The sequence below is a fragment of the Lissotriton helveticus genome, chromosome 7 (assembly GCF_964261635.1).
Source record: "Lissotriton helveticus chromosome 7, aLisHel1.1, whole genome shotgun sequence".
Classification (NCBI taxonomy): domain Eukaryota; kingdom Metazoa; phylum Chordata; class Amphibia; order Caudata; family Salamandridae; genus Lissotriton; species Lissotriton helveticus.
Genome location: NC_136068.1, coordinates 1,174,307,702 through 1,174,318,450, shown reverse-complemented (window position 1 = coordinate 1,174,318,450; position 10,749 = coordinate 1,174,307,702). Strand labels below are relative to the sequence as shown.

At 42.8% G+C, this 10,749-nt stretch overlaps 1 protein-coding gene across 2 annotated transcripts in view; it reads right to left on the bottom strand.

Annotated features, from left to right (window-relative positions):
• Positions 1-741: 741 nt before the first annotated feature.
• Positions 742-10,749, bottom strand: part of PRKCA (protein kinase C alpha) — a 1,411,833-nt gene continuing 1,401,825 nt past the window's right edge. For both annotated transcript variants that reach the window (XM_078654315.1, XM_078654314.1), the window contains one exon: positions 742-4,995. In XM_078654315.1, coding sequence (XP_078510441.1) covers positions 4,831-4,995 — 165 coding nt within the window. In that variant the 3' untranslated portion in view covers positions 742-4,830. The remainder of the gene's footprint in view (positions 4,996-10,749) is intronic.

Genomic DNA, 10,749 nt, shown 5'->3' with positions numbered 1-10,749 from the left:
CAGTCCTATTTTTCTATCTTTTTTAAATGAGGACGGTTGCTTAGGAGCCTTCATTATAGTTCTTTGTTTCTGTCAGCAGCACAGAAAGGAAGAAAGGACTATAATTGATGTTCTCATTAACATCTGACCTGCGTTTTACACAGAAATAAAAACAGGACTGTAATGAAGGCAAGGGAGCTTTCAAAATAGTCCAGTTTTCGTTTGTTAGATTAGTCTGCCTTTAATGTGGGGATTCTGTTTCTTCATGTGGAAGCATAAAAATCCAGAACTATTGGATTTGCCAATGCTTGTTAAAATAGCATCCGCCACTAAATTACCGTTTGTATTTAGTGTATGCATTTTTTAGATAGAAGCGACACAGTCATGTGAAAAAAACTAGTTTATACAAAACCTGCAAGTTTACATGCTCTGCATTCAAGACTGAAGCACCGAACAACAGACAAATGTGATCCCTATCCAGGATATTTCCATCACTGAGTTCAAAGAAATTCGAAACATGCCTTTTAAGGGATGTAGTTGCTTGGCATAATGTATGTGTAGTACATTTGGAATGCTGCAGAAACATTCCCATGCATTCAAAGTTTTGCCTGCGTAAAACATATGCATTCTATTAAAGGAGCAATACACAATATCAATTTATGGAGGACCAGGCATTATTATGTAACAAAAATGTAATGTTAGCAATTACAGTTAGTAACATATGAATTAGTAAGATACGGGACAAATTGCGACATTCCATTGTTTTTGATTTTAGGTTTATGTATTTATTTGTTATCAATTATCATTTCCATAATTGAACAAATCATGTGATATTTCATTGTGAACTTTTTAAAGAGCTGGTCCAAACATCAAGTTCCGGATTTACCATCTGCACAGTGCTACAGTGAGGCATTGAGGCAAATATTGAATTTCGAATGTGCATTACCAGAGTACTATTACATAGCAGCTGCAGATTTTAGTCAGTGTGTAGAGCCAAGTGGTTTGAATTTATAAAAACTTTGTAGAAAAAGCATATTTTAATGTCATTAACTTGGGCACTTTGAATTGCAGCAAAATGTATACAAAGCTAAAAATGTAGGACTTAAATTACTTTTTAAAAGTTTGAAAACGATTTTACAAAATAATGAAAATAGTAGACACCTATATGTTAAAACGTCAAGAACAACCACTTTTTCTTTAGACCAGCTCTTTAACAATACGTTCTGATATGAAAAAATGACAGGTAACATGTAAAACATACGACATAAGAGGAAAGGCAATTTATTTCAGGTTTTGCTGCTTGTTTCCTTTATCTCTACTTATGTTAACAAACGCACAGTGTTTTACATATTTGAAACTTTTCCAAGATTTAGTCAAGCAACAACACCATTATGGTCCCATTGTTCATAACTCTATTGTTACAGCACTGGGGAGAATAAAAATCTATTTCCATCAGTAGGAAATATTTTAGTGCCACTTTTTTATCATACTTTTCTAAATCCAAAAAGGCCCAAAAAACACACATTTACTTTTCGCTCTCTCACTTAGGAAGGTATGTAACTAACATGTAGCTTCATTGTATACATGTAAAATATGAAACGTAGTCTGAAGCAAAGCATGTTTGCGTCATTCCTTCTTATGGAGAATCAATAATCTTGAAACGGCTATTTCATTCAATAAGATTTTCTTTAGATACACAAATGTCTTGTTGATCATCATTACACACCCTTCAACGGCACCCGGTGCAGGAGGAAGTACGTCTTGCAGTCATGAAAATATTGTAGTAGTTACTGAGAACTTTTGGTAGGCCACTGTCAACCCCAGGGACACAGAGCCACAGTCTACATTTGAAAACAAGAGCTTTAATTCTGTGGCTTTGGAATTCTGAGTTGAATGTGCCTATCGAGATGATTTACCTCCTCCAAACATAGTGATTAGTGATGTTTAGGTCAGATTAGGTAGATGGAAATGAGCATTGTTCTTGAATTTTATTGTACATGGTGAGACGCTGCAGCTATGCAATTTTACGTTCTTTACAGAAAATGCTAAATATATATCATTTTGAAATGCCCACAAGTCTGCAACTTCCTGAACCGGTTTGCAAATTTAGATACATAGCTAGCCACCAAAGTCCCATAGCCTCATGACACGCTCATCATTTCAAAGGAGCAACCTACTTTATGATCGCAGGAGAGCACAAAATGTTTGTACACTTAACAATTACATTGGCTTTTTTTTATGAATGCATAACTGCTGCAAGGTTCACTTTTTCTGTTAAGCTGTATTCAGCTTTGACTTACAAAAACGTTATTGAATCAATGGCATCACATGCTAGTGATCTATTCAACATATGGTCAATTAAAAAGCGTATGTACCAAATTATTAAATTCCACATTACAGCCTACAGGTACTGCACAATATTTTAGACATAGATACAGATGAATAATCTGGTGTAATCTGACTCAAGACAGACCCCATCAATAGAGCCTAGGCACAGTGTTGTTTTTTAGTTGTTATTAATGTGAATCAAGATTAATAGTAATGGGTGAATCTCTGAGCTGTTTAATGATAGGGTACACAAATCTTTTGCTATCCACCTTTCATTTGTGTTCATGCATTACATTTTACCTCCCTCTACTGGGTGCCAGTGATTTAGAATTTCCCTGATACTTCATGAAATCAAAACAAGAGTTATGTATGAAAAATTAGATGACAGTAAAAGACTGGCTAGAATTCAACTTTTTTGTGACATAAAACATTAGCGTAATGTCTTCCGTTGTGATAAGTATATCACAAAGTGCTAAAATCTGCTGTAAACAGTATGCAGGACAATATATTGTAAACTATTTACTCATCAACTTGGGAAACATTTTACCAAAAATGGCTGATGAATACTGTTGATATTTTGGCAGGTGATGGCACTAGCATAATTATAGGCTCCTATGAGCCTCTACAGTGTTGTCACCAATAAGCTACAAATAGCCCTGGCACAAGGTAGGTGGGATAACAAACATTAACTTTGGCACGGTTTTAATATTTTATATTCCAAAAGAACACATTGGGACCTTAATTTTAGTGATGAATTGATTCAATACTTCAAAAAATGATTCAAAGATTGAGTAGATGAAACAATTTAAAGTGCCTGATGTGGCATATATTAACTTTGTGTGACAGTATGCAACATGCTAGAAAATCCATAGATCATTCTGCATGCAGAGAGACAACATGCATCCGGTATTGACATGCACACCAGGAAGGCCAAAAATGCTTTAAGTCACTGACATTAACAAATCAAAAGAAAAAAAGGAAAACAAACACCTGATTACTTTAAAAGGAACAGAACTATGCACAAATATATTATTGTTTTTCTTGACCAAGGTATTCTAGGTAATTGTAGGAGGGATTATTAACAAGTTTTTGATGCTAAAGAAATTTTTCCAATACAGTATTTGTGATTGCAAAATACAGCCTTTTATACAAGCGTAAGCAACATATGTAATAAAGGCCTAATTTAATCAGGTAAAAAATCTGCAGATAACCTTTATTATTGAAAAGTAAAACTACATTAAAAAGTGATATGCCCTAACTCATTGACGATATGCATATGAAAAAAGCATTGCCATAAGCATTACCCTAAATCTAAATAAGAAAGCTCATTCAGAACAAGAACATTCACAAATATAGCACAGTTTTGTCTTATAAAATTATTGTAATACTCTAAGCATGATACCATTATGTCAATTATATTATAGTTTTACTTGTATTAAGGTTTATTATAAACATGCAAAATTCATTGCATGATGCATATGTAAAACATATGAAATCCATTCTAAAACAAAACAATTCTTAGCTGTTTTTCCTAACTATGTAATCATATCACCTTTGTTTTATTTCATTGTTACATCCCTTTTTTCTTGGATGTTCTTGCTTTGAATCTCAGGGAATACTTTTGTGCTGATTGTGTCAACATAGTACCTTCATATATGTACTGCAGTCTACTAAATGATGGCAAGAAGAACGTAGTCATTTGTTATTCTGTTAAACAAATTAACAAACCATTTTAGCAAAATACCAGGTTTCACAGGACTTAGTTAACATAATTAATACAAAATAATTTAGGAACAGTTCCCAAAATTGAATCGAATTTCACAATTACACAATGGGGCCAATTGCCTCAAATTTTGACACATAAAATTTGGCAACTTCATTAACTATTTGATTTGGGTCAAAATATATCAACCCTTCTGTGTTCTACTTAGTGGGATGCAGTACAGCACATTTTACAAAAAAAGCTTATTAGCTCAATGTACAAAATTTCCCAGGACCGTACCGATTTTGAATGTGCTTGCTGTTACACAAAGTTGAAGCACAATATTTACTTAAGCATTCTTCCAAAGGTGTAACCTACTATGCCACTATCATGCTCATCTGTGCAACTGTTGTCTCAAGAGTGACAAGGAAGACCATGAGGAGGAAATGGTCCTACAGGGCAAACATTTTCTTGTCATCATTCAGGCCTTCCACGTTTCTGATCTGTAAACTTTGCACCTGGGTCTTCATTCCACTGGATACTTTTTCATTCTTTCTAAATTCAAGAGTTTTCAAAGATAACAGGTTATGAAACTAAGTTAAGGTGGCTTGTTTTATGCCCGGTTCATTATATGATCTATTCAGATGTATAAATGAGCATTAGGCATTACCCTATTATCCACTAAGACACCATTCTCTTTGTTTCTTGTTGTAAGTCTAACCCTACAATTTTTAAGCCTAACTCAACTACGTAGCTGTAGCCTTAAAATTTCAGGGTTATCAACCACTTCCCACTAGTTATTTTGTTCATATCTGTCACTTTCATGCAGCACTTAATAGGATGGGGTGCACAAACTGAGGGTTGATGTAGGAAAACCCTTCAAAATCTCCTTGATCTATGTTTGATATCACCAGCTGATCGGGTGGCGTCAACACAGGTTGTCCTCTTGTAAAGAATTTGTCAAAGTTTTCAGCTCCTTTGCCACACTGTGGAAAGAATATAGAATAACAAATAGATAAACAAAGTAGCTCTGAATTTAAAACAGGATTTATGCAGTTTCTACATTGTTCACATTCATACTATAACTTTAAAACTACTGTAAAAAAAAATAGGGTAACTTTGAGTGATTAGTATTTGAAGTGTACTCCATAGTCGGAGCTGTGCCCTCAGCACAAAATTAGCTTACACATTTATCAAATGACAACACTTAGAATTTGGAAGATGTTTTCAACAAACCGTTTACAATCACTGCATGTAAGATAGATCATAATCTATATCATGACTGCTTTGGAATGGTAGCTGTGGCAAGCAAAGAATGTTGAAGCATGGCAAAATAAAGAGCTAGACAAGAAACAGACATTCAGGAAATGTTTACATTTAAAAAACCACGCTATCCCTGGAAGCCTCCCAATTACATGCATAGATCTGCCTCGGGTATAAAGAGACTACCAGTTAGAAAATCACCTGTCTCCAGGATTCTAAGCAGCGATTGATGTCATCAACTAATGTTTCGATCAATAGCTGCAGTGGCTTCCTTTTTGTATTCAACTATTAAATTTCCATGGTTAAAACGTTCTCTCAAAAGCTATTGATATGCCTAGTATTGCTTATAATGCTCTAATTGTACATGGGGGTTGGTGGTTTCTGTTGACTTAGCAATGTGAAAACATTGCCAGTACCAACTGGAAGAGGTAATTCTTGAGATGGTGCTTTGAATAGTACATGGTGCACATGATTGTGTGCACCACAAAATTCTAGGCATTGTTGTGCATGCTCTTGGAGGCTTAGTCATTGTGGTAATGTGCACATTTGGACTGTAAAAGACAATAGCAAACAAATAGTATTGACTTGGAGCATTCAACTCTGTGACCAGCTGACAGCGTTGAGCGGAGGTGAGATCCTATGTGTGCATATGATGGTGCTTGTTTTTTGAGGTGCTCTCTGACATTGTGATTAAGAATCATAGTGCCATTTTACCCCTCCTACATTGTATAATTGATGTGTCCATGTTAGAAAACGGTAATGAAGACCTTAATGGTATCAATGCTAATGCTTCTTCAGGGAAGACACAGCCTAGTGGCATGGCATCTGCTCATTTATTCATTTGTGAGGTCACTTAGACTTATTAATAACACATTTCTATTCAGGAAGTAGAAGTTATATCACAGTAACACCCAATACACATAAAATGCTACAGGGAAGTCTCAGTATTATACCAGGTTTTCCTTTTTGTCTTCAATGTTTGTTACAATTTTTAAGCATTCAAGTCCCAGGGAAAGAAATTAGACTGCCACACTCCATATACAAAGGGGTTTTGGGTGGGGTGAATCAGAAGAAGAAACTACAGTCACCGCACTTTCAGTCGTCACACCTGATTTAACTCAGTCATGTAATGTAAAAAACTGAGAAATAACAAAGTTTTGGCAATATTCTGGCATACCATGGGAGAATTTCTCAATTTGGGTGTCACTAGTGCAGGATCACTCTGCTCTAGATCTATGCATGGTGCTTTTCTCAGTGATTTCTCTACTGAATTTAAGTATTCACTAGCGGCCCTAGGGCTGGTGAACAGATGTATGATGGAACCACAATACCATTTACAACAAATGTCTTTACAACGACACTTGAACAACAACATATATATATATATATTTTACATATATGCACAAGTTACTTACCTTCGGTAAAGATATATCTGTAAGAAACATTACTAGTGTTAGATTCCTTACCTTAGAATATCCCCAGGCGTCAGACTGGAACAGAAAAGTTTTCGTCAGCAGTACCCTGCGCTTCGGTAGGCGTCGTCTGCGGCTCCGCATCAGTCGTCGGCGTCGTGATCGCCGGGATAACGTCTGAGTACGTAGACGCCACCCTCACGTGCTGACGTCAGTTCTGTACATAGCTTTCCGCGCCAGGAATGCAGAGCCATGCAAGAAACCGACACTGGTGCCATGAAACGAGGCCCTTAACGGGAGATACCTTAAGCCTAGATATCGGTTCGCAGAACGTGGAGGATGGGTGGTAAGGAACTAATGTTTCTTACAAATATATCGTTACTGAAGGTAAGTAACTTGTGCATCTGAAAGAAACCTTACCTTAGAATAGATACCCCAGCAATACCAACCCCAGTGGTGGGTTAGCGAACCAAGATCACACCAGGAAGTCCTAGAGAACGGAATGGCCAAAAAAAATGTCTCCGGACTTGGATGTCCAGGCAGTAGTGCTTAACAAACATGTGCAGCGAGGCCCACGTAGCTGCCTAATAGATGTCCTGCAAGGGGTCTCCCCGACCCAGGGCAGTAGTAGCCGCCATGACCCGAGTGGAATGGGCATGCAGCCCCACTGGAGGCTCCTTTTCAGCCAAGGAATAACAGACCTTGATGCACAAAACGACCCACCGAGAGATGGTCCACTTGTGCACCGCCCGTCCCTTCTTAGTGCCCACGTAACCAACAAAGAGCTGGTCGTCCACCCGGAACTGGCATGTGGGGTCTAGATAAAAAGAGAGCGCATGTTTTGGGTCCAGACGGTGGAGCCTCTCTTCCTCTTTCGAGAGATGCGGAGGCTGAAAGAAGGTGGGCAAGGTGATGGACTGCCCGATGTGAAAGCCGTAACCACCTTGGGCAGGAAAGAAGGATGAGTCCTCAGAACAACTTTGTCCGGATGGACAGAGAGGAAAGGAGGCTTAGAAGACAGAGCCTGGAGCTCACTCACTCTTCTGGCAGAGGTGATGGCAACCAGGAAAGCAGTTTTAAGTGTCAGAAGACGAAGAGGACATTTAAGAAGTGGCTCAAAGGGAGCACACATCAGATAAGTAAGTACCAAGTTTAAGTCCCACTGAGGCATCACGAAAGGAACAGGAGGGAACATGTGTGTGATGCCTTTCAAGAATATATTTACCACAGGGGACTTGAAAAGAGAAGGCTGATCAGGAAGTCTTAAGAAGGCTGAAATGGCCGAGAGATAGCCTTTGATAGTGCCCAGAGCAGAGCCCTGCTGGGCAGGCGTATACCGTTTTAGTTTGGAGGGATGCCTGTCTGCCAGAATCGCATCACAGACTTCAAGAGGCAAGTCAAATGGCCTCAACTGTCGCCACTCAATCTCCATGCATGTAGGTGGAGGCTGGACAGGTTCGGGTGGAGGACTGTCTCCTGTTGCTGCGACAGATGGTCTTCCTGAAGAGGCAGACGATTCAGGGGATCGACTGACATACTGAGTAGCTCAGGATACCAGCATCTTTGTGCCCAGTCCGGAGCCACATGGATCTTCAGCACTCAGGGCAGAAGTTGTATAGGTGCAAAGGCGTACAACAGACCGCAGCTCCACTCGAGATGAACAGCGTCGGCGAGCGAGTGCCGCCTTGGGAATTCCAACGCACAGAATTGATGACATTGCGCGTTCTCTTCGGCGGCAAATAGATCTAACCAAAGCTCTCCCCACTGCTGAAAGAAACCTTGCACCACGTCCGAGTTCAGACGCCATTCGTGATCCATCGTGCACCGGCGGCTGAGTTTATCCGCCCTGGTGTGTCAGTGAACACCTGCACTACACTTCCCCGGACAGAGTTAAGGAATGCCTTCAGTGCAAGTCAGATTGCCCGCAGCTCCATAAGGTTGATATGGATCCGGGACTCGGCTGGAGACCAGAGGCCTCTGATCTCCGCCTCTCCCATGTGGCCCCCCCATCCCAGGAGGGACGCATCCGTCACCACTGTGTGCTCCGGTTGGGGTAGGGAGAGGGATCTGCCACTGACCCAATCACGGTCCGTGAGCCACCACTGCACTGTCTTGCAGTGCCCTCTGAGATCAGGACGTAGTCGGACAGGTTATCCTGATGCTGTGCCCACTGGGACTTTAGGTACCACTGCAGAGCCTGCATCTGCCACCTGGTGTGATGTACCAGCAGGATGCAGGAGGCCATCAGCCCCAGGAGCCTGACCGAAACTCAGGATAAAGGCTGAAAGGTGGGAATCCGAGCCTGAATATCCCGAACCCGCTGCTCGGGAGGATAAATCCGAAACTGCGCCGAGTCCAGAACCGCTTCGATGAAGAGGAGCTTCTGAGAGGGGCACAGGCGTGTCTTCAGCACATTAATGGAGAACCCCAGTAATTCAGGAGATCGGCCGTAGTCTGGAGGTGGGAGACGACTGTCTGGGGCGAGCCCGCCTTCAACAACCTGTCGTCAAGATAGGGGAAGACTAGAACCCCTGACATGCGCAGATGAGCTGCGACCACCGCCATCACTTTCGTGAACACCGAGGGGCACTGGTGAGGCCAAAGGGGAGCACAGTAAACTAAAAAATGCTCGTGGCCTACCGTGAACCGCCGGTAGTGCCGGTGGGCCGGCCAGACGGGGATGTGGAAATATGCGTCCTGCAAGTCCAACGCTACCATCCAGTCTACAGGGTCTAGGGCAGCCAGTACCTGAGCTAAAGTCAGCATCTTGAACTTCTCCTTGTGGAGGAAGCCGTTGACGCTCCGGAGGTCCAAGATAGGGTGCAGGCCCCCTTTGCCCTTCTTGGGAACCAGAAAGTAGTGGGATTAGCAACCACGTCCTACTTCTGGCCAAGGAACGTGCTCGATGGCCCCCTTGGCCAAGAAGGCCGTAACGTCCTCCTGCAGAAGCTGCAAGTGATCCCCCGACATGCAGTGGTACTGCGGTGGCATGGCTGGAGGGGTCGCCTCGAAGGTGAGGGAGTAGCCCCTTTGGACGATTTGCAGCACCCACCAGTTCGAAGTGATGGTACGCCAGTGGGGGAGGTGATGGCAAACCCTGCCCCCCACTGGCGTTGAATGGGCCTGAAAGCTCAGACTAGGAAGGCTTTGAGGCAAATGCTGCGGGAGTGGATGTGGACTGACCGGGCCTCTGTCCCCCTGCACCGCCACGGCAGTTACCATGTCCGCATTGAGGTTGGTTCTGCGGCCTGTGGCTGGACGAACGTGTGGGATCTCCCCTTCCTTGGCCACGAAAGGGGCGAAAAGCATAAGTTTGGTGGCTCTGGCCCGACAGGCCCAAGGAATTTGCAGTAGCCCGGGAGTCCTTGAAACGCTCAAGCGCACTGTCTACGTTGTCGCCAAAAAGGCGACAGCCATTGAATGGCATGTCCATGAGTGTGGCCTGGACATCTCCCGAAAAATTGGCGGACCTCAGCCAGGTGTGGCGACGGATTGCCACCGTCGTGGAAATCGCTCTGCCCAGCGAGTCCATGGTATCAAGTCCACATCTGATGGAATAATGTGCAGTATCCCACCCGTCAGCAAGAGCTTGGGCGAGCCATGCCAGGGCCTCCTCCAGGCAGTGGGGCAGCACGTCCGCAACTGTATCCCACAAAGAGTGGGTGTAACGGCACAAAAGGCAAACTGTGTTGATGGACCCTAACCCCAGGCTAACTGAGGAGAACAGTTCCTTCCCAAACTGGTCAAGCCTTATGGATTCCCGATCTGGAGGAGCAGACGGGAATGCGGTCTGGGACGTAGAGGCCTGGATCACCAGGCTCTCGGTGTGGGGTGTACGGACAGAAAGCAGGGGTCACCCGGGGCGGTCGGTGGGGTCAGGCCACGTTCCAATCCACAGGAGGCACTGTGGAGGGCTTGGACAAATGCCCATCAGAACGTCTGTGAGGGCCTCATTGAACGGCAGCAGAGGCTCCGAAGAACTTACTGGAGGTTGAAGCACCTCAGTGAGGAGATTAGTCCTCACGGCCGCCGCAGGGTGCTCAAAAGCCAAGGCCTTGGCTGCCC